Here is a 24,685-nt window from a genome sequence, read left to right as displayed (position 1 = left end):
TCAAGAGCATGTTTTTGATGAACTCAACCAGAGCGCCAGAGATACCGAAATCCGTCAGTGATTTTATTATGGTATCCGGTAGGATGTTGTTGAACGCGCCCTCGATATCAAGAAAGGCTACCAGTGTGAATTCTTTATTACAAATTGACTCTCGATTTCTGTAACAAGTGAGTTAAGTGCTGTTTCAGTAGATTTCCCTTTACAATATGCATGGGAGATATAAATTCTTGTAGAATTTCATTTGATAAGCGAAAATCGATAAACTTCATTTCGCTTCATATATTACATTTATTTTTTAAAGTATAAATGGGCAGTTACTTTAAAAACGTGTGACTCTTTGGAAATCGGAATCTAAATATTAAGTGCAATATTTACCCCAATGTTGTGCTTCATAAATCCATCCTAGTGGAATCTGAAAATGTTATCCTAAATATCAAGTTGTAACCTACAACAAAATTAAAGCAACCTTAGTTTAGAAATATTTAGAGGGGCCTCCAAACAACACATGGTCTTTTATGAAGAGCCTTTTCATGGCAGAAATACACTCGGAAGTTTGACAATGTCTGCCGAGGGGCGATAGCAAAAGTATTTTCTTTCATTTTGATATTTACTGCCCACAGCGGATTTCGAACCATTCGATTACCGAGTAGTAGTCACAAAGCAGCCCATTCGTCTACGGCAACTGCCATCATACATCCATTACATATACATAAACTCTTCCAGTAACTATAACCTTTTTACGCACTGTGGGAAGTTTTAAACTCGACTTACTTTGAGTGGTTAAACAGCATTAGACTATGTTGAAAATATTAAACAATTAGGTAAAACAATTGAGCTTTAAATTATGGCACTAAATTTGTTGTTCGCACATACAATTTAGCTTGCACAATTAGTATTTGACGGCTAAAAGTGTTTTTTTTGTCGGTGAAAAATTCGGTGGAGAAAAATGGTGTAAAACTTAACTTTACAATGAATTTTAATAATAAATACGAGCGAGTTTTGACTGGAGCCTGGCTTTGTTCAGAAAACAAGTAGGGTAACTTAGTTCCTGCCCCCGTGGCCGAATGCTTTGGTGCATAACTACCATTCGGAAGAGTCTGGGTTCGAATATCCGGGCATGAGACACCCTGCGGCAGTCTATGGCAAACCTCCGAGTGTATTTCTGTTATGTAAAAGCTTGTGGAAGCTGGTAAAACAAATTAAATATGTTTTTTGCATCCAATGATGCTTCCTTTATTACAGATTTTTTTTTTAAGTTACTCAACATCAATTTTGTCCCCCACGATTGTTTTGTTTTTTCTCTATTTGAGTTTAATGTCTTTTCGTTTTCATTTTCTCATAAATCGGATTTCACAGAGTTGCATAGAGAATCTGACACAAATTGATTGGCAATTAAGAATTCACTAAGTATTAATTGGCAATTTTAAATTAAAATGTTGTGCTTTAACTAAGAATGAATTGGCAATTAATAATTTTAGTTTAGCATGGTAAATTGAATTGCACTTAATTTAATTCACATGAGCGCACTAATTGGAAAAAGTTTAAACCAATCAAATTGATACAAAATATCACTGAATGCTGTGTGGGGCATAAAATGTTACTTAGTCTCCGCCGGACCATCATTTATATTGAGTCAGCATTAGTCGGCTGAATACTCGCGGTCATTAGCTTCATGAATAAAAAATGTGCTACTCCATGTCTCGTTGCTGCGTACAATGCTTTTACATTTTGCGCAAAGCGAAATGTCAGTTTAGCAAAAATTTGATCCCTTTATTTATTAATAAAGCTATTCCATAAATTCTCACAAAATTAAAAAATATTCGTCTTTATATCTACGATGGCTTAATTTGTGGTAATCTTCGTATGCATATATTTGTATGTATGCATGCATATGTATCATAGTTAGATTCGTAAAAACTTGAATGATAAATACTGAATTTCATTCCAAGAACTTTCGAAAAGGGGTATATTCGTATGAAATCAAACGTATTATTAAAAATGATTTAAAAACGGGTATTGTTATTGAAAATCCACGTAACCTGTGACTCAATTCGTTCACAACATTAAGAGAACACCACTACTACGATAAGCTTAGATTTTTTTAAATCGGATTGTGATTAAAATGAATCTACGGAAAGCGTTTAATATACTATCGTATTCTAAGACGGTTTACTTGATCCTGTTTATATCGTTCAGTAATGCTGAATTAGATGCAAAATACCCCGATGGTACTTCTACTGATAGCAGAAAAAAGTATTCATTGACAGCAATTTGCGTAGAAATAAAGCCCAGCAGTCCACAAGAAGAACCATACCTAATGTGTAAGAGAACAAAATTTCCTTATTTTCAAAATACCATATATGGATTTAAGGTAGATGATAAAGCAGTTTCTGGATCTAATACAAATCTCGAACCCGATGTACAAATACAGCCCTTCCGTTACTTTCATAATTACCATTACGACAAGAAGCACGATATCGATCGGTCTGGGTTGGAAAGTCAAATTCAAAACAAGTCTTTGGTTCTATTTAACCAAAATAAACAAATACATGTTAGGCATCTACAAAGTAGCCAAACGAAGTCAAATATTTCTGATTTGGCGCCAAAGATCCCATATGATCTCCGGCTCCCGACAGCGACGCCATCGCTATACAGAAGGCTTCCACACAACAATGCGAATAAAAATCCATCCAGTTATCCGAACTCAAACAATAAATACATAGAAAATAATAACTCGAAACAATCTGTAGATAGTAGAATTACACAAAAAGAAGGATCTATAAGACCAGATCAACTGTTTCAACAATCAACGATTTCTTCGTTTGAAAGACCAAAAAGTAACTACGTCAATTTCTTCGACTACCGAGATTCTAATATTAAGCAGAATGTGGTTCCTGTGGAAGCACATTCAAGTCCTTACAGTAAGCCAAGCCGTTAGTTTACTACATAAACGTATTAATTCATCTGCTATCTATTTACAGTTAAAACGACCGTGCCTAAATATTTCCTGGAAGTATTAGCATCCAATGACGACACAAAGCAGGAAAGTAGGCAAAGAGGTATATCCGATGATTGTTATAGACAAGCTGTTAATGAAAATTCACGTAGATTGTCCGATTTGGGTCTGACTTTGCAAGAGCTCAATTATATTCAGCCATTGCCGGAATTTAATGGTATGAAGCAATTTCATATGGAGCCTCACAAATTACCATACGCGGATGATCCGGTCATGCAACAATTTTATAATTCACTGCATTACTCTCCCTTGATGACAACTAAACATCGTCATGCATTTCTTGAAAACCCTATTTGCGCTCCATTGTCCAACCATATGAATAATATCGAACCCCAGTATTCAACAGAGCTGCATTCAACTTGCATACCAAATACTCTTACACCAATGCAAGGGGCAACAATGAGTGGGCCTAATCAATTTCGAAATGAAGAAATATCTGAGCCAATAGAACCGTCAAATAATTATTATAAAACTTGTCTGCCAGAAACGAGACTCACGTTACATCCTATTCTTATAGCGCCGCTTTGCTATAACCGCCTATTGGTACTTCCGTCACCGCTCAGTCTGATGTCTTCCGAAAACCAATATTTTAATCACCCAGAAACAACAGAATTTGTTGCTTTACCTAACAGTCCACTAGGTAATATATTCCGGACAATATTATTTCCACAATTTAACATACTACCACGTTTATGTGGGTTACTAGGTTCAACTCGACCAAAACAGCCTCGAAACTCAAAGACTTCAACAGGTATGTCGCAACAGAAAACGCCACCAGTCATACCCCAGATATCACCTCGTCAACAAAGCGAAGATACCAGCGTAATAGATGATATGCAAACAACAGCTTTCATTGAGCCCACCACCACTACCCGTCCAGTAGAAGTAGTTGTTTCGACAACGCTTAAATCAATTGAGGCCGTAGAAGAATCTGTCAAGGAAAGCACCACTTCTCAGGAAAGTCAGATTGGAAATCTTACAACAAGGATGCCAATAGTAACAATGAAAACAAATGACACAAAAACTGACTTACAAACAAAAGACACTGGGGAGGAATCGATAAAAAAAGTTAAAACTTTGCTTGCAAAAGTACGTCACTTTCAATTGAGGAATAAATCTAATTAAAATTCAAACTTTAATAATCTCCGTGAAATAAATAATAACAATCAAAAGCCGAACAAACCTTAGAGAAAGCTATTTCTGTAAAAACGTGTATGTATGTACATGCATACCTGTGTACTTATGTAATTAAAAAAGTATGTTTAATACAGTGATGCTAAAAAAGTAGGATTATAGATTTATTCAGACCGCATTTGGCCAATAGACAATGCCGTTTACCAAAAAATGGGTTTGAACTCCACTGCCAAGGCATATCTATACAAGGTGATATCGATTATACATATATAGTAATTTGGGAAAGTATTGTTAAATTTTAGCAGAAGGAAGGAGAGGGAAAGAGAATAATAATATTTTCACTTTGACACAGGCACAGTCACTAATCAGCGAATGAAACAGCATGTCCTTGATGTAATTTGCCTTGCCCTTTGCTAATATTGGGTATGGGAATGAGTTTCCGCCCTCGAGAGGGATATCAAGAGACGTTTGGAGACGTGTGAGAATCTTCTTGAACGGCAGAAAAGAAAGGGTTTTCTCCATCGCATCTTCACTGGCGATGAAAAATGGATTTATTATGAAAAATGTTGGAGCCTGACAGGTGAACCAGGTCCATCGACAGCGAACAAATTATTCATACTTCAAAGGTTATGTTGTGCATCTGGTGGGATCAGAAGGGTGTCATCTATTATGAACTCCTTACCATCTGAAACCATCACTGACGATCGTTACCGACTGCGGCCTATGCGTTTGAATCGAGCTCTCAAAGAAAAGCAGCCGGAATAGGACGGTAGACAGGACTGACATGAAACTGATTTTGCTGCATAACAACGCCAGGTGACACGTTGCTCAATCGGTCCAGAAATATTTAGAGGGACTGAATTGGGAAATATTGCTCCAGAGCAGTTCAATATTACGAGAGCATCGCAAACTGGCTCAATCAATGAATCAATTCAAAAGAACTCGAGAGGGATCCGTATGCTGCCTGAAAGATGGAGTAAAGTTGTAGATTCCAATGGCACATGCTTCACATACACTACTTTGGCTAGAAAAGGGCAAGTAAATTGAAATATCTCCCCTTTTAATAGTGAAGGGGTGAATATCTCCCCTTTCACAATATGAAATCCGTATATGTATATATGTAAGTATGTAACTGGCACTTTTGCCCTTTTTTGAGTGTTTGGCCGAGCTCCTCCTCATAATTGTGGCGTGCGTCTTGATGTTGTTCCACAAATGGACTATACACTAATTGAAAAAGATCAAAGACTAACTTCAAATCCCTGATCTAGTTATGTAAGGTTGCAGGCGAAGCCGAAGACGAAAAACAGTGCAGTAGTAACATACATGAAAGTGATCACAGTGCAAGCGAAAACGAATATGTGGGGCACTGTTTTCAAAGACGAAACGCTAGTGTAGTGTATTGTTTACATTTTATTTAATTTTCTACAGCTGTGAAATAAACGCGAGTTACTTTTGCAAAATGCTGCAAAATGAACGAAGAATTGATAGTAGCTATTTTTGGCGAACCCTCACTGAGACATAAGGTCAATGTATTAATGACAATTTAATTAATTGAAATAAACTATCTTCAATTAAAAAAGTACTGCGAATGGGTTTCTCATTTTCAAATGGATCTCCAGGAGTCACATAGTCACACTTCTTCCTCTTCCGACAACTACCCCAAATGCAGTGGCGAAATAAGTACACATTTCCCATTCTGTCCGTTGTTTTTCAATAAATGGATACATTTTTGAATAAAAAATTTCTATTGATTTCGGTTTTCAGATTTTGCTTTAGTCTGTGCCCATGCCAGATTTTAGTCTGAACGGTCAAGGTCCTGTATGTTGCTACATCCCCAAGATTTCTTTGGACGTCTCCCATTTCGTGCTATTTCGTCTTATGGATTCCAGTCTAAAGCAGCTCTGCTGACTTCGTTCCCTATCTAGCGCCATTTTCTTTCTCGAATTTCAATATTTATCGGCCTTTGGTTACATCTATTGGATAGATCCGCATTTGAGATACAGTACGAAGATAGCGATTCACAAATATTTGAATTTTGTTTGATACTTCGTCGTATAGTAGCCAAGTTACACAGTCATAGGGCAGGACGGATTTAACGTTAGTATTGAAAACACGAAGCTTAGTTTTTCTTGTCAGCTGCTTCGAATACCAACCATTATTTAAACTCGCGAAAGTGCCCTTTGCTTCAACGATTCGGTGTTCTATGGCTGCCAAGATAAGTAAAGCGACGTCTTTGACGTCTTCTACTGCACGACTGTCTAGTGTTAATTGTGCTATACTTAGCCTTGGTTTTGTTCACGTTAATACGTAGAGCCACACTTTCAGCGTGAAGCGAAAGACTATCAAGCTTTGATTGCATATCCTTCGCTTTTTCATACTCGGATGCCAAACGATACCTCTTTTAGGGTTGCTATGTAATCCCGCTCCCAAAACAATGTCGATAAAAAACAATAAAGGTGAAAGAATGCAGCCTCCTTTGACCCCTACAGTTGTCTTTATTGGATGAAACACCATTATGCAACACTACACAGAAATGCTTCGTATTGCATATTGGATAAGATTGCAAATTTTTTTTCGAACTCCCCTGTCAAAAGAGCCTAACAGCCTTGTCTCAAACGATCAAAAGGTTTTTCGAAGTCCATCTTAGGACTTAGGAGTAACCAATATCAAACTGTTAACCGGCTCTCAGCGAATTTGACAGAATCAGCTGATGGGCTAACGAAGAAGAAACTATGAATCGGTTTGTTTATGAATTAAGTGAGATTGTATTGGTTGTTGCCTGAACATCGACTGATTGGACGAGTGTATGAATATGTATGAAATGACGGGGCAGAACTCGGCTGCCCAGAACACTGTGACTTGGCAGCCGCAGTTGCTCGCACAATTTTGTTTTTCCCCCTAATTAGTGGCCAAACTTGGTAAATCTATCATTCAAGGATGATAAATTACCAGGTTTCATGGTGAACAGATTTTTAAAGGAGTACTACGTAGCAGACCGTTATTCGGCTCTGAGCGAATTTGACAGATGTGCTGATGTCAATTAGGATGTGTTTGACAAAATTTAGCTGGTGATCATCTCAAGTGACGTGGAATCCAAAGTTCCCCTCAAAAAAAATTTTGTTTTCACCATATCTAACGAGCAAACCTGATAATCTATGATAAAGAACTTTAACTACTACGTTACTTGGGGACTCGGCAGTCAAATTCTGCACGATTATTTCACATGCATTCACACACTCGTCCAATAAGTCGTTACCCAGATAGTAATGGAGCAGGATGAGTGAAGGTTACGTTTATTTTTTTCGTTCGTAGATTAATTGTCGACGGTATTTTGTCATACCTTTGAATTCAAAAAATAAGGCGAGTTTTCAAATTTCGTGGGCTACGTACATTCCGCTTTCGAAGATATGTTCACGGTTTGAGCAATATACTCGTAGAATGTTTAGTTTGTTTGTGAAAGGCATAAATATGACAAGTGTTTTGTGTGTTTGGCGAGTTTCTGCTATCGGCTATTGGCTCTCCTGGACTCTTCCATTGGGACGATTGGGCTTTGGTTTCGAAGTCATAACCATATACCTTTAAGCAAAACTGAATCATCATTTACGTCATTGAACCATTCCCGAGCGATGCTCATGCAACTTTGTTTTCGGTCAAAATTCAGCAATTTTGGAACGAACTTCGCTGCCACTCGCTTCATGCCAAAAATTTCCAAAAAGGAAGTAGAAACCCGCATTTATGTAAACGTAACTCCAACCTATTATGAACGAAACACCTAAAAACATTTTTAAAAAGTATAACTGTTAGTTTTAAGTCTCAATCGCAATCAAAATGACGTCAAGGCATCCAATAACTTCGTGAGCATTTCGTAGCCAAAATAGCATTCTCAGGAACTCCAACTGTCCCAGCGGCGTTGTAAAAATATATATTTAATTCAGTATTTTTCGACGAAAACGTGGCAAAAACATTTTTGTAATTTTTTTGTACCAGCCAGTCATCTAACAGTGGTATGGAGTAGTTATCTTTTCCCATATCTTTATTCAAGTTTCTTTAATCAACACACATCCACAGTTCGGCCGTTTTCTTTTTAAACAATACTATTAGTGAGACTAATTCCGGGCAACTAGGTCATATATACCTTTTCTATCGGAACGTAACTGAAGGATTTAACGTTTTCCAAGATATGATATATTTCTTTTTTAACCCCGGGCTCAAATGGCCGTACTGCACACACAGAACTCCTGAAAACACTATTTCCCTCCCCTACTAATCTTGTTTCCGACTTTAACTCTTCTTAATATTTCATTTGCAAAATCTACTGCTAGTACTTCGCTTATAGCCTTATTACACTGACAGTTTCCACATCACCATTTTTTATTTGGCTTCGCTTCCTTTTTTAGAATTTCTGCTTAGTATGAGCCGCTCTTTAACTCTTTGTACACAGTGCTGGAGAGGATACATTGCGGCAACTCGTTTACACGGCTGTTACAATGGTTGTTTTGAAACTCCTGCTGCCTGTCACCGCTCAAATTCAGGACTTCACGTTTCGCGTTACTTTACCTTACTCTTTATCCAGTTCTAATTTCAACTTCAACAATTCAATTTCTTTCTCTAACAACCTGACCTTATCTGTCAACTTTCCACTACGTAGACACAGTGTTCCGTTATCTTCTTGCAGTACTTCAACCTTCTGCTTACCGTTGTCATTTTCACCACCCTTGTTGTTGATTTTTACACCTTCTCCGATGTTCATATCATTGCCGTTGGTCGCACCTTTGATGGTCGTACCTTTTTTCCACGCAACATTGTCTGTGTCAAAGTTTTCAAGAATTTTGCCACTAACATTCTTCTGTATTTTATGATATTCACCGGCTACATTACCAACTCAAACTCACCAACTTTAGCCGATAGCTCGTTAAGGCCAAAAAACTTAATAAAATTGAGCTACGAACACCAATTAGTTTTAAATTTAATTTGATGTGGAGGAATACAATCAAAAGGTGTGATGTGTCAACTTAAAATCATCGGAATTTTGTCATAATCTATTTTAAGCATCTGCGATACTTGTGATGTGTATTTTATTAAGTTCTCGTGGATGAATTCAATAATTTTGTTTAGTGATTGATTGGTACAGATATAATTTGCTACAATTATAACTGTTTAACTAACTTATTCTGGTCCAATCTGCTTTAAAAAGCACATATATATTTCTCCCACCTTAGAAATCTGAACAGTTCTGCATTAAGTTCTAATTGGGGAGTAATTGCTCGGCCTTATGTAGATAGATGTTATGATAGATTGTAACTCCGCCGTGATCTTCACAACATTCGGTTCTAACAAGACGGAGCTACTTGTCATACAGACCGTGAAATAATGGATTTACTGCGTCGTCGTTTCGGTGAGCAATTTATCTCTCGTTTTAGACCAGTGGATTGGCCACCAAGATCGTGTGATATCACATCTTTGGACTTTTATTTGGGTAGCTTTGTAAAATATAAAGGTTTTGTGAATAAACCAAAGGCATAAACGCGAAAAAAGAAAATCAGGAATGGATTTCAAACGTAATAGAGTGATTGCATTATATTTGGTTAGAAAATCGCAACCAGCGACTGTTCGTGAGCTCGACTACTTTAAAGTAAATAAGGTCTTTGTTCATTGCACGACACGTGAAAAAGTGAAGAAGCGACTTGAGTAAAATCCCCGACGAAGTGCCAATCAAATGCCGAAAGAACTGAAAATATCTGACCGTAACATCCGCCGCATACTGAAAAATGATCCCAAAGTCAAGCCTTACAAGATCCAAAAGGCGCATGATCTCACACCACCCGAAAACGGTCATTTTCCGAACAGTGTTTTTCTGACGAGAAAATTTTTCGAATTGAGCAATACGTAAACTCTCAAAACGATTGGGTTTATTTGACCATCCTTCATTCGAGAATTTGAGTCACCGATTGGCCACCAGGAAGCAGTTCCCGCTACAGGTAATGGTTTGGGCCGCTGTAATCGCAGATGGGGGCGCTCTTATTGTTTTCGTCGAGCCTGACGTCAAGGTAAATGCGAAATATTATCGGGAAAGTATTCTGAGGGTTGAGACAAATATTTCGGTGGCAAGCCATGGATGTTTCGATAGGACTCGACCCCGTCTCATAAGGCTTGAGTGAACCAAGAATGGCTAAAAACCGATGATCCGAACTTCATAACGTCCACACAATGGCTCTAAATTCACCAGAGTCGAATCCGGATTATTCTCTTTGGGCCATTTTGGAGAGCATGGTCCGAGCTAAAAGATTCAGCAGTCTCAAGGAGCTGAAAAAAGCAATTGTCCGCGAGTGGGCCAAAATACCTGCGGAGTCACATTCGGACAGCTTGCGATTCGTTTCCGGACCGTCTCAAGGCCATAGTCAAAGCAAAAGGTGGTCATGTCGAGCAAAAGTAAATTGATTTTTAATTTGGATTATTTTCACACATTTGTTACTTCGGAATTGAATAAAAAAAGTTTTCAAAACTAAATTTATGGCCTTTTTAATTGGTTACACTTCGAATGCAGCACACTGTATAAAACCAACTCGTTCTTTGTGATCATTACAAAGCAGATATAGCGGTAAATCGAAGTTAATCGCGCAGCACATTCTAAAGAAATTTAAAGATCAAAATATAAAAACAGTTTATTGACAGTGTCGAAATAGTATTATTTGTTTTTGTTGCTTTAAATGTTGTTTTTGAAGTTTGAAGTTTGCTGTGAATAAATATGAATCAGTACCAAAAAGAAGTCGAAGATAAATAAAGAGTGCTATTTTTTGCTAATGAAGTCGAAACATTTAATTTATTTTCTATGTTAAAAGTCATTCTTGACAAGCTGTATATATGTAATTTTATGAGGCTAGGATTTTGTATACTGGATCCTAGGTCCTAGCTGAAACTTTGATGCAATTTAATGAGTTATAAATTAAACAAAAAAACTCATCGGTTAACTTGGCCTGTTAAGAACAAAATAAAAAGTGAATGCAGAAAACTCCATTAGCTCCGGCCCTGACTTTGCTAGAGCTTGTGGCCCAGTTAGTTTATTATCATAGTATAATTAATATAGTTGTTGCTTTTTGTGGTTTAATAAATTTATATCAATATTCTAGAAAAAAGCTAAAACAATATTATCTTCTTTCTTTTGATGTGGTAGTTTCTTGCATTTCTTGCTGAATGTATATGTAGATATACTTTTTATTTTATTTTTTAGTTTATAATCTGATGTCCAGAAAGCTTCTGTTGATTTCTTTGCTGTTATGGATGATTTTCTGCTTCACTGCTTTATTGACACTTCCGATTTTTGCTATTTAAATCAAATCGGCAATATTAGCAGGCATTTCTTCAATAGTGGTATGGTAGAATTGTTCAATATCTTTAAGAATTCTCCGATCTTCGTCCGTTATAAAATTAATAGCAACACCTTTGCGACCAAACCGTCCACCACGACCGATTCTACATGAAATAGTTGTATGTTATATTAGTTTTCAAATTTGGCAAATTGAAGCAAATATTGTTACCTATGAATGTAATTTTCTCTATTCGATGGCAAGTCATAGTTAATGACTAGCGACACTTGCTGCACATCAATACCTCGAGCGAGCAAATCAGTAGTAATAAGAACACGTGAAGAACCCGAACGGAATTGCTTCATAATAACCTCGCGATCGCGTTGCTCCATATCACCATGCATAGCAGATACAGTAAAGTTGTGATTTGTCATTTCTTGAGTCAACTGATCCACCTGTCAAATTAATAGTTTATCTAGTATACTATTTACGACGGAATTTGTTACATTTTAATTTCTTACCTTACGCCTTGTGTTACAAAAAATTACAGACTGAGTAATTGAAAGTGTATCATACAAATCGCATAAAGTACCAAGCTTCCAGTTTTCTTGCTTTACGTTCACGTAAAATTGCTTAATACCTTCCAAAGTAAGTTCTTCTTTTTTCACCAAAATGCTCACTGGATCACGCATAAAGCAACGGCTGACTTCAAGAACATCGGGCGGCATAGTGGCAGATAGCAAGATGACCTGAACGTCTGGGGGAAGCATTTTAAAAACATCTTGGATTTGATCTTTGAAACCACGGGACAACATCTCATCGGCTTCATCCAAAACGAACAACTTGATGTTCTGGGTACGAAGCACTTTGCGATTAATCATGTCGAAAACACGCCCTGGTGTGCCAACAACAACATGGCATCCGGAATCCAAACTGCGGGCAGCCTCACGCACATTGGTACCACCAATGCAAGCATGTGAATGAACCTTCATGTATTCACCAAGTGACATCACGACGCGCTGGATTTGGGTTGCCAATTCCCTAGTAGGGGCCAAAATCAACGCTTGGCACTCACGGATGGACGTATCGATTTGTTGCAAGATTGCAATGGAAAAAGTAGCAGTTTTTCCCGTACCTTTAAAGATATGTGACATAATGAACATTTTGTGTCTAAAAGCTCAATCATATATGTATGTTAGTAAAAAGGTTGTAAAATTGGTTTTTAAATATATCAGTTTTATCGCGAAAACGTTGTTCCATAACAGTTATTAGATTCGAAATATTTCGCCGATAAGAGTTAGGGACTCGTATATCTTAACGTTAAGTTTTCCCAATTAGAGATGTTTCACCAAAGTTATTTTTTATGTTTCCATTAACAATTATTGTCCAACGCTTATTTTTCACGGCAGAAGAAAAAAACATTTCACATCTAAAAACAATTATGAAACAACTTTTTCGTCAAATTTCCAAATTTGAGGTAACAACCATTCAATTTGTAAATTCAAAATAATTGCTATTTTTAGGCCCTGAAATATATCACAATTCGTAATAATCATTCCCAAATTCAAAACCAGTCAAATCAAATCAACCAAATGCAAAGAAGTTCAAATCATTATTAATAACAATAGCGAATTCTGACATTTTCAAAACTAAGAAAAATGCCGCTTATGCCAGTTTATGTATTTCCCAAAATTAAAGGCCTACAGTTTTAGTTTTTTAAATATGATATGCTTTATGTTATCTTTATAATAGTTGATGAGATAGCAAAAAGTGCTGGTAGACTACCATTTGAACAAGAGAACGACGTACAAAAACCGCTAAATACAGTATATAACGAAATGGACGACTACATGAAAAAGCGAGTGGAAGCTAGGTGGACGAATCTGACCACATGCAAAACAGCAAAAGTCAGCAAGTGACTCAATTCGTGCTTATGCTCTCACGAAAGGGCTGCAGAGCTATTATACATATGTATGCTGACAGATCATAATATGTAGGCCGCAAAATAGGGTTTGCTAGCACGGTCAAATGCAGGAAGTGCAGAGAGGATGTTGAGGAAACTTTAAAACACCTTCTGTGCGTTTGTCCGGCATTATCAAAAACGCGTTTAAAATGCGTGGGAGCCCCACTGTTTGAGGGTCTGGAGGGTGTCTCCAAAGCGGATCTCCCAGCTCTGCTTAGATTCGCCAAAAGCGTTGACATCCTACATGATATCTACGTTCAGTATTCATAGAGGTCGGTCTCCGTCTGGTATCGCTAGGGACCAAAAGGTCTATGCGTGGCTTAATGCCAACCAGGCTAACCTAACCTAGCCTATGTTATCGTAGCAACGACGGCTTTTAATTAAAATACAATTAATTATTTAAAGTTAAATGCACAGAGCCAATTTAATATTTACGGAGAGCAAGCATTTGAAACAGCCGTAAATAATGAAGATATGGACATCCATATTAATGACATAAAAGCATTTTCAATAGGAATATACCGTAACTTTTGAACAGCTAAATGGTTCTGCAAACGGTGCAGAGATTCCCAGTTTGAGGGATATTTTTGTGACTTCAACCGGGCATTTTCTCACTGGCATTAGAACATTTATAGCTTATTTATGACTGGGGTGGCGTTGTGCACTTTACGGAAGCCATGTTGATGCGCAGCTAGGGGCAGAACAAAAAAAAGAAGTAATGCCGGCCCTGAAAACAGGCGGTAGTAATGCTTCACTACTGGAAAAGCAACAAATATCAGTCCAAAATAGATAGATATCTGACAATACGATTGGCTTATTTAGCAGGTTTCTGTGGTGATGCTTCCACTTTTACTCATTTTTACTTGTCAGATGGAAGTGGCCAAAGATAGATTGTTTTTAATGTATATATTATATTTCATATATATATATTTGCGAGTACATCCTTTCTGGGTGTTTGACCGCGCTCCTCCTCCCATTTGTGGCGTTGTTCCACAAATGGAGGGACCTACAGTGTCAAGCCGACTCCGAAAGGCAGATATTTTTTATAAGTTGCTTTTTCATGGCAGAAATACACCATTGCCTGCGAGGGGCGACCGCTATTAGAAATTTTATTTCTTCATTTCGGTGTTTCACCTAGATTCGAACCTACGTTCTCTCTGAATTCCGAATTATAGTCACGCACCAACTCATTCGGCTACGGCGGTCGCCGTACAATATATAAATTAATATCTCTCCCAATCCTCTCATTTTGCAATCAAACAACGAGCCCAAGACCCTAATTGCCGTTTTGCTGTCGGAGTAGATATTACGTTCTTTATAGTATCTAATTACAGAACTAACCAACCAATCTACTTCTGTATTTTTAGGTCTTAAATGGTCGTTTATAATAATATATATTTAATAATAAATAAATAAATAAAAATTTACGATTTTTGGTAGGGTAGTAGGGTAGTAGGAACCGAGATTTGGTGGATAAGTATGTATAATACTTTGTGGGTGCTTGAAGTCAATGAAATTTGGAACAAAAAAATTTCTCATTGCGACAATTCACTTCAAGATCCGACTGTAGATGCCGAAGATACCTATAACGAAAAATACAAAAGGCAAATTATTGCGAAATTGTGGGTGTACGGGGTACTTTTTTTTCGGCGCGATCTAATGTGCAAGCATGGGTTATCAAATTTATTAAATATCGTTATTGCAGCTGCATGCATGTTTCGGAAAGAAAAAAGAAAATTTTGAGTAAAATTAATTGCTGGACAAATTGGTCAGAAATATGTGCAAGCAAGAAAAAAAGCTGATTTGGCATCTGGTAGAATTTTAGATAACAAAAACACTGATTCCGTTCGCAAATTCAAAATTTACAAATATCTAAGATTGATCAAATTACCAAAAGAAGAGGTAAGTAAATATATTATATTTTAATCCGAAGTATTTCGTTAAATGCAATAATTTTAATAAAGTAACCGACAAAGAAATGCGTATTCATTACCGGATCACCGTATTATAGTCGTTGACTTCAGTCATGAATTCCTCTGCAAAAGCAGGACAAATTGAAAGTTGTAAGGTTTATACATTTTGGGTTCTTGTAAAAATTTGCAAGTATACTCAAATCTCGTTTTACACGGTATTTTTTACACGATTTTGAAATAAGAGAGATACATACATATAAGTACATATGTTCCTTCAAAATAAGTACACGATGTAATAAGTGAATTTTAGAAATAACCAAGTCCCACTGTGTATTAAAATTTCAACATATTCTTTAGGTCACGTGTATCTGGATAATAAGTATTGTACAAGGTGGGGCAAAATTAATCATCCAATTTTGTTTTTGAAAATTTTTTCGCTGGATGAAAACAAATAATTTTGAGTGATGGAAATCTGTATCGGTCCTTTGAGAGGGACACTCTACAGCAACAATAAATGAATCCGGCACCTTAATAGCGCGAATGACCTTCATTGAGAAGATGTGATAATGGCAAGCGCTTTGAAGCTGAAGCAAACAGCAGCCTGATCTTTTATTTTATACTGCAGCTGTTTAGTTCATTAGTCCCTTTTCAAAAATTATACATTTTCAGATAGGGTGATTAATTTTGCGCGAATTTAATTTTAATTGGAAAAATAAACAAAAAGCAGTCGCTAATAACAGACTTTTTTACAACGAAAAAACCAACAGAAGCCGTTAATGGAACCCGACAGATGGACTGGGCATATCTGACGTAGTATCTCACATAACTACTGATGATAGCATTTTTGGTCCTGTTCGTAATAAACGTGCATGCTTATTATCAAGGAACAATGAATAGCTCCAAAATTAATTTTCGTTTCTTATTTTCAATTTCAACTTTTATATGAATTGAATTTTCACTGTACACTAATTTTAAATTTGTTTTTAATAAATGTAAATGGTTTTTTTATAAATGTTTATGTGATGCGAATATTTGCTTTTGTACAATCGAAATCGTCTTATATTCGTCAACATAAGTGAACAATTCAAACAAAAATGTTAAAAAACGCAATTTCTTTCTTATACTCGAAATTATTTCACTAGCTTTATATGTTAGTAAATATATATACTTTTTGCACAAATGATATACATACCCGACTGCGCCTGGGCAATAACGTCGCGGCCCTTTACACAAGGAATGATAGCACGCTGCTGAATAGCAGAAGGCTTTTCAAAACCATAACCATAGATACCTCGCAATAACTCTTCGCGCAAATTCATGTCATCGAAATTATCATACACCTCGTGCCAAGTTGACTCGATGACTCCCTCAGGATCCATACCGCCTGGACCTTCATGAGCTATATCACTTCGATCATCCCTGTAAATGATAAAAAATTATGTACATTTTTTAAGAAAATTGTATCTTGAATAATGGAATATTTTCTATTATGTACATACATTATCTCCAATATTTTCAAACACTTTTCTAGTTAAAATTTCAGTGATTAAATTCGCTAATATTTTTCTGCGCACCAACCGATGCGCTTGACGTATAATTTCCGAATGCGATTTATACTACGCGCCTCGCTCCACCAAGCGTTGGCCAGTGGCGAATAGATGAAGCAACTGGTATGAATAAACATATGTTGATAGCACCGAAAAAGAGCTGCAAAAATTACATTTGTTAGTGTGAGTTATACCGGTTTTATGAGGTTGTTGCTTTTACACGCAAATATTTCGTGAAGTGAGGAGAGCAGAAGGATAACGAGCCGAGAAGTGCCGAATAGAAGGGACCTAACGATGTAGAGGCCTGTTATTTTGGTCATAGCTTTATGATTCGCAAGTCTGTTAATAACGATGTCCCTAATTTGCGTGTGTTTCTCGCTGCCTCTGTTAGTTCGCCAATTGTTCTGTCCACTTCTGTCCACTTTCTGATGTTGTCAAGCCAGGCTACTTTTTTTTCTGACAATTCCTTTGTTATATGTCCCTTGAAATTTGCATCGTATTTAACACTAGGTCTCTTTTATTCGTCATTTCCCCGCCCCTAACTTGCCGACAAATTTGCATGCGAAAGCAACTACAAAGTTATCGAGTAAGATTCGCCGCTAGCGAGTGTGGCTATAGCTCATTGGATTCAAGTGCGTGATGTCGGATTAGCTGAGTTAATTTAAGCTACCGAAACTGTAAGTTAAAAAAAGTAGTTGGGGGATAAGTTAGGGGATATATCCCCTATGTATTTCTTTACAACTGTAATGTATTCAAATTTCAAATATGTCGGTAAAATCGTAATCAGGAGCATTATAAGTATCGACTAAGCAAAAGCCAACATATAGTATAAATGCATTCGCTTTGACAGTCAGTTTTTCGTATTCTTTTTCCTAAAAAGCTGACAAACTTTTTCTAAAAATGAGACGATTTCTCGTGCCAATTAAACGGCATTGTGAGTCTGCGGATAGTGATAACAACAATAATTCAGATTCGTATTCTGGAACACCTGCTCAAGATGTTTGCAACACGAATGAACAAAGAGATATCAGCGAGACTTGCAACACCAGCAAAAATATTGATAAATATGTGTCTGTAGAGGTTGTCAACAAGAACGACGTTGGAAATTTCGTAAATATTGCACTCACTGACTTGCAAAGGCTAGATTTATTAACAAAAGTTTGGAAGCCTCCTGCAAATTATGTTTTTCCGTTACTGGAAAAATTCAAGACTCGAAAATTAAGATTCTATTATAACTGGTTCGGCAAATATCCATGGCTTGCATATTCCGAAGTACATGGTGGGGCTTATTGTGTTCCATATGTGGCATTTGCAACGACTGATGGAAGAGGATCACAAGATTTGGGGCAGTTAGTTATCAAAAAATTCGACAACTGGAAATATACAAAACGAGTGAGTGAAAAAGTATATTTATTGATTTCTTAACATTTTAAACGAAATCTAGGCAAATCGGGGTTGATCGGGGTACCAGTGAGTGCGTTTAGAAGTACAAAATTGGTCGCGACACCAAAATGCGTTAGGCAAGAAGTTGGCATTAGCATGATCAATTTCCCGTGCGAACTGTCAGTTTGGTTCAGTCGTATGTAAACAGACGCCTGGAGGACGCGAAGACTATTGTGAAAAACGATTTACCTCGTATCACACATACGCTCAAGGCTCTGCACATATTGTATAATTGAAAAATTTCACAGTAATGCACGAATAACATCACTTTTTTCCACCACTCGTTGGACACACTAATCAGTTTTATACAAATTGATTCGGCACTTATCAAACATTTCTTATTCCTCCCCATCACTCGAAGCTATCTACGCCACTGCAAGTAGTCCCCATGAGATATTATGCACTTGTGCCAACGTCAAAAAATCATTTTTAGTTTTATCTTGTTCAGGTCCTCCTTCGATGCCGTCTTTATCTCGTCAATCGTAGCGTAGCGTCGTCCTTTCATGGGCCTCTTCAATTTCGGGAGCAAGAAAAAGTCACAGGAGGCCACATCTGGGGAATACGGTGGCTGTGGCATCATTAGTGTGTTGTTTTTGGCGAAAAAGTTGCGCACAAACAACTCTGTCTGAGCAGGGGTGTTTTTGTGATGCAATTTTTGTTCTTCCACAAATCCTGGCGTTTCCGGCGGATTGCTTCTCGCAAATTGCGCATAACTTGCAGATAATATTACTTATTGACCGTTTTACCCTGTCGCAAGAACTCATGATACACAACGACCCTGCAATCGAAGAAAACGGTAAGCAAAACTTTTAAATTCGAGCGAACTTGGCGCGCTTCCATTGAGATGATTGAACTTTCCACATCATAACCATAAACTCACGATTCATCACCAGTTATGTCCCTCTGAAGCAAAATTGGGTCGTCGGATAGAGTCCAACATCTCATTAGCAATGTTCATGCGATGCTGCTTTTGGTCGAAATGGAGCAGTTTTGATACGAATTTTACGGCGATCCGTCTCATGCCCAAATCATTGAAAAAAAATCGAATGGCACGAGCCAATCGATATGTCTAGGTCCTCAGCAACTTCTCTAACGGTGATTCGACGATTGGCCAATACCATTTTCTTCACATCATAAATTTTTTCGTCTGTTGTTGAAGTGCTTCGTCGTTCACATCTTCTCTGCCTTCTGAGAACATTTTGTACCATCGATAAACGTTGCTTTGGTCCAAAGTAGCTTCTCCGTATGACACAGTCAACATTCGTAATGCATCCGCGCACTTAATTTCGTTTTTCACACAAAATTTGATACAGGTTCTTTGATCCATATTTTTGAATAGGTAAAAATTGAAGACGAAACACGTGCAAGCAAAGCAGTTGTCAACAATTAACTGAACATTTAAAATGGCCGAGCTCGTCGGCATAAGTGAGAGACATGAGTACCAACATATCGCCACAAAAAAATCTAAATTCGAATATACGTAACCTGCGAAAATTCAAAATTCGCAATGCTTTTTGAACACACCTCGTATATCAAAAAAGTCGTTCTCTTAACAAAAGACTCATAAATTAAGTTGGACATAACCATAACACGTTTATTAAAAAAACGCACATTTTAAAGACAATTTGTCACGCATACAAAGTTCTTTAAGTAATTCAATAAAAATTTGGTATTTTATTTTCTTTACATGGGCATATTAGTGCGTTTTTATATCCAGAGCTAGGCAACACTGCAGTAGCGAGAAATTTGACTGCTGAAAGGAGAAGAACACAAACAATAATAGCAATCGCGGGCAATGCGACCAGATGTTAAAAGAAGTAGTGCTAAATAAAACTAAGTGAATTATTGAACTAATTTTTAAAAAATGTTTATTTGACAAAATTTTAAAGATTACATTTTAATTAGTGCAGGCTAGAAAAATGTCATGAAGAAAGAACTAAAACTTCGAGACTAAATAACAAAAAACATGCCAAATCAAGTTACGGAAATGGTAATCTGGCCATACTGGAGCTAAAATCACGTAACTCGTTGTCAAATTTGCTGAGAGCAAAGTAACGGTACCACGATAGGCGTATTTTTTATTAATTATTCTTTCCATCATACACTTGACTGGTATACGCCACTGCCTTACCAACACATGTAATTTAATACAGCTCTCTTCCCGCGTTGCCGACATATGTTCATTTGTAGCTGTTGCTTCATCTATTCGCCACTTACTAACTTTTGGCGAAAATTTGATATTTTGTCAGCCCAGCATGTTCTTACCATTTTTCTACAGCACCACATTTCAAAGGCCGACTCGCTAACACTTGGTTTTCGGCGCCTAGTATTGTCATTTATCACGTCAAACACAAAAGACTAAGAGGATAATAATACTTCTGCCTTCAAATGGCTTCTGGTTTTGGAGGTTTGTTTTAAAGCTGGTTTAGTTTTTCTCTACTTTTCAGCATATTTTGCAGCTACCTGCCGTTTTGTTTTATATGAATATCATAGTTGATATTTTAGATACAGTTGTAGGTACTTCTTTGCGTCGTTTATCACTTTGAAGGTAGCTAAGGCAGTAATTATTTCCTTTATGTGATTATAGAAAAAATTATCAAGAAAATCCAGGGATTACCAATCCATGCGTATTAGCTCTAGTATAGGGCTGGTTTTCCATTACTACCACGAAAGGTTTGGTTATAATGTCCAAGTGCGGGGGGGGAATTTAAAAATTATTACACAGAAATGTAGTCATAGATGCCCTCTAGCCTCTTATTTATAGCACTTTTTTAAAATAAACACTCTTTATTAATTGAAGATTTGATTTACAACTTTTTTTACTAAAAAATACTCCGAATTTCAATAAAATTCCATTAGATAAATAAATAGATAGATAGATAGAAGTTCTTTTTATTAATTATTTAATTCATAAAATAGTAAATTACAAAAAATACATTACATTTCAAATGAACATACAGAACATAAAGACAAATATTATTCACCTAATATAAATTGCCTACATCGTAAAGCACCATTTCAGAGTGGATTAAAAAATGTTTTCCAAAAGCTGCGCGTCGATAGAATTTTAATATCTTCCTAGAAAATGCTGGATTGTTTTAGTTTCATTTAAGTTACAGATGGAGCAGCACGTTTAGCATAATGCACCCACTCCCAGCTTTAAAAATCAGCGAAATTCTGTGCCTATTCAAACCGTCCCTAAAGTAATTATGTCTGTTATATTAGGATCGAAAAGCTTATATATCCTGTCAGTACTGTTCATTGCGCGTTGCCACATTTTTTCTTTGTTGGCATTTTTAATGCTTTTCAGCATTATTTCGCATTTGTAAGTCCAAATTCTTGTGTCATTTTTCATGTCAGGGGCCGTTCAAGTATTACGTAAGCAGATTTATTACAATTATTTACCCCCCCCCATCCCCCTTGTCAGCAAAAGTAAGCAAAGCTTTTATCCCCTCCCCCCATGCTTACGTAAACATTTTTCAATTAAAAATGTATTTTTTTATATTATAATTATAATGTTATAATTATAATTTTAAAAATAAGAAAATAGATTTTTAATAGAGATTAGATTTTACTGATGCAGTATTCAACATAGAGTAAGGGACAAAAATATTATAATCTTACGAACATAACAAGCATATTTAAAATTTTTGGTACACATATTAAATTCAAATTGACAGTCTTCCGTCCATGAAACCCGAATCCATGATTCTAAGTTTTCGATGACATTGGATTGCTTCGATTGCTGCTCCGTTTTGTAAGTCTGCTCACTTTCATCCGATTATGGAATGTCTACGTCGTTCTCATCGAGCCATTCAACATCATGGTGCTCTAAATTTTGAATAATGCACATCAGTTCATTAGCACGACGAGCAGCGACTCTTACAGGTCTAACTTTCCTATCAGTGTGCGTGTTTACTTTTTTATGGATTTTCTCGATGTGACGATTTAGTGACTTGATGGAAGCATGATAAAGACCGCACGTTTTGCATGTTCGACTTGATAGCCTCAATTTAACCATGACAAAAATAATCGTAGGACATTTGCAGGAAATCTTTGAGTGAAGCACTTAAGCGTAGAGCTAAATTGACTGGAAGATCAAAAAATTGCTCTCCTTCATCCAAAACCAAGTCATCAACTGTTTGTTTTTGTTTTTTGACAGCATTCTGTATTTCTACATTTCACAATTTGAAGCAAGTATTGGCTTTCACGTAGATGTTCTGGATACCATTTAATATCTGGAAAATCAGGAACATCTTGTTGACCTGCCCCAACATATTTTGCAGTAACATTATAGCCATTAATTTCCATTGAACTCCATACTTTAGCAAATACATTTCCTGCAAATTCGAAATTAGATCTTTCTAAATGTTCATCAATTGTAACCCCACGTTCATCCAAATGAGACCCAAAATGGTCATGAGGCAATATTAAACCAGCCAGTTCGCGACTAAGAGGAGCCACTCTGCGCTCTACTCTGTTGTACGCACTTCTTCCAGGAGCATTGGTAGGTAAAAACAATGCATCGAGATCATATCGCTTAAAGTGTTGTATAGCAAACCCTATGACTTTTTCATAACGCGGATTTTCATCTGGCCCTCCATCAACCGTCATGTTTACCACTAGTTTTACTAGTCCATGGTCAGTTTTAGCTAATGGTCGAAACTCTTCAAGTTCGAGAAGCGTCTCGAAATCCTGAGCATGAGTATTAGCAGTAGATGAACTATGCTTTTCACTTCGAATAGCGATGTATGTTGGTCCAGAATATCCAACGGCTTCCGGTTGTCTTAGCATACTGGAAGTGATTTTGATAACAGCATAAACAGATGGTATTAATTTATGACGCTCAGCGATTACCCAATCGTGGTCAGATAATTTGATTCTACTATATTCCATGTGCATTAGAAGAGGTGCTTGCTTATTTGCCGCAGTTACGCCAATAGGGACTCGAGCTTTATCATCTTGGGTGTCTAGGGTGTCTGTCTGTTCCGGATAAAGAAATCATTTCATCGCGCCTAGGGCCTGCAATCCCGGATTCGATAGTCTCGCTCGGTCGCCAGCTTGATTTCTTGATTTAACGTATTACCGGTTTCTCGGAGACTCTATTATTATCGGACCCAGTCAAAATTTTTGGCTATATCACCCGATTATAAAAAACGAAAAGTCCAAATAAAAAATAAAAATTGCAGTATACTGCAGTGTCGACAACCTGGCTCACTATAAACGTACCCTAAAGCGAGTTCCAAACGTATGCGTGTATATTTGCGGGAATCCCCGAAAATGCGTTTCGTTTTCAAGCATAGACAATGTGAGGGTTGCCATTCGTGTAAAAAAGTAAATAACTACCGATGACGTAATCATCATCTAGACTCCCCTACCCCCCATGTCATCCAAAATAAGCAAAACAAAGACCCCCCCACCCCCGCATAGTGCTTACGTAATACTTGAACGACCCCTCATCCCAGAAAATGTTTCGTTTTAAAACCGCTTTTGACAGAATATGAGGCTGTCTTTCATTCTTGTATTCGAATAATCGTATACATATGTTTATATATTTCAAATGTGTCCTTGTTCTAATCCTCTGTCAAGATAGATAGCGTAAGAGGGTGCGCAGTCAGATAATTTGAAAATTTTCTTTATAAAATTCAAATGTAATTTATCCACATCTTCAAATAATCCTCCATAACTTTGAATGGCTCGACAAACAGCTTGGAACATCTTACGTATGTCGCTTAGATCTATTTTATTTTTCCCAAAAAAAAACTATTCCATAAGCTATTAATACTTGCTATTGCCGCGTTGTTTTTATTTTCGAAATGTTTTTTGAAGGACATTTGTGGTATAAATAACATCCCTAAGTATCAATACTCATTTACGATCATTATTTCTTTTCCCATGCACTACCATTTTTCTCCTTTTTCTAACTTTACCCCTTGTCTGAAAACCATTATCGCCGATTTTGAAAGATTTACCTCGTTTGCAAAATCTATGCGTTTTTTTCTGTTAATTTCGGACATGTATGGTTCTCTACGTGCTACACGTCCGCGATATCCATCTTTTTTAAGTATTTTACGTGCAGTATCGTCGTACACATGCTTGCCAAAGAAATTTGAAATATTTTTACATATTTGAGAAGCCGTAATTCGAGGATTACTTTTCACTGATTGCAATATGGTTCGTTTTTCACGTACGGTCAGCTTGCTAGGTCGACCAGAACGTGGCTTTGACACAATTGAACCAGTTGTATTGTATGTTCGCACGACATACTGCACAAAAGAGTAACTTCTTCCTATGATTTTCGCAATTTCGCGGAAAGATTTGCCTTCATTTCTAAGTTTCGGGATAATTCTTCTCTCACCAACATT

At 36.9% G+C, this 24,685-nt stretch overlaps 2 protein-coding genes across 3 annotated transcripts; one reads left to right on the top strand and one right to left on the bottom strand.

Moving 5' to 3' along the window:
• The first annotated feature begins 1,822 nt into the window (after positions 1–1,822).
• LOC129248261 (uncharacterized) lies at positions 1,823–4,303 on the top strand. Of its 2 annotated transcripts, XM_054887744.1 has the most exons (3): positions 1,823–2,921; positions 2,982–3,656; positions 3,723–4,303. In XM_054887744.1, the coding sequence occupies exons 1-3, from the start codon at positions 2,123–2,125 to the stop codon at positions 4,139–4,141; spliced, it is 1,893 nt and encodes a 630-aa protein (XP_054743719.1). In that variant the 5' UTR covers positions 1,823–2,122; the 3' UTR covers positions 4,142–4,303. The 2 variants fall into 2 exon arrangements, with proteins under 2 accessions (XP_054743719.1, XP_054743718.1); XM_054887743.1 differs by having other exon boundaries at positions 2,982–4,303.
• A 6,857-nt stretch (positions 4,304–11,160) lies between these two features.
• On the bottom strand, positions 11,161–16,846 carry LOC129248179 (eukaryotic initiation factor 4A-like). The gene is made up of 5 exons (XM_054887642.1): positions 16,830–16,846; positions 16,523–16,749; positions 11,976–12,589; positions 11,686–11,909; positions 11,161–11,620 (listed from the first exon to the last, which is right to left on the bottom strand). Coding segments are annotated over exons 1-5 (1,212 nt in total). The 5' UTR covers positions 16,832–16,846; the 3' UTR covers positions 11,161–11,475.
• Positions 16,847–24,685: the final 7,839 nt, after the last annotated feature.

This window comes from Anastrepha obliqua, chromosome 5 (assembly GCF_027943255.1).
Source record: "Anastrepha obliqua isolate idAnaObli1 chromosome 5, idAnaObli1_1.0, whole genome shotgun sequence".
NCBI classification, from domain to species: Eukaryota; Metazoa; Arthropoda; class Insecta; order Diptera; family Tephritidae; genus Anastrepha; species Anastrepha obliqua.
This window is presented reverse-complemented; position numbering and strand designations above follow the sequence as displayed.

Coding starts and splice junctions, on each gene's coding strand:
- LOC129248261 (XM_054887743.1), top strand. CDS start 2,123: ATGAATCTACGGAAAGCGTTTAATATACTATCGTATTCTAAGACGGTT. Junction 2,922..2,981: donor AGCACATTCAAGTCCTTACA/GTAAGCCAAGCC, acceptor ATCTATTTACAG/TTAAAACGACCGTGCCTAAA.
- LOC129248179 (XM_054887642.1), bottom strand. Junction 12,590..16,522: donor TATTGCCCAGGCGCAGTCGG/GTATGTATATCA, acceptor ATATCTTTAAAG/GTACGGGAAAAACTGCTACT. Junction 11,621..11,685: donor AGAGAAAATTACATTCATAG/GTAACAATATTT, acceptor TATTTCATGTAG/AATCGGTCGTGGTGGACGGT.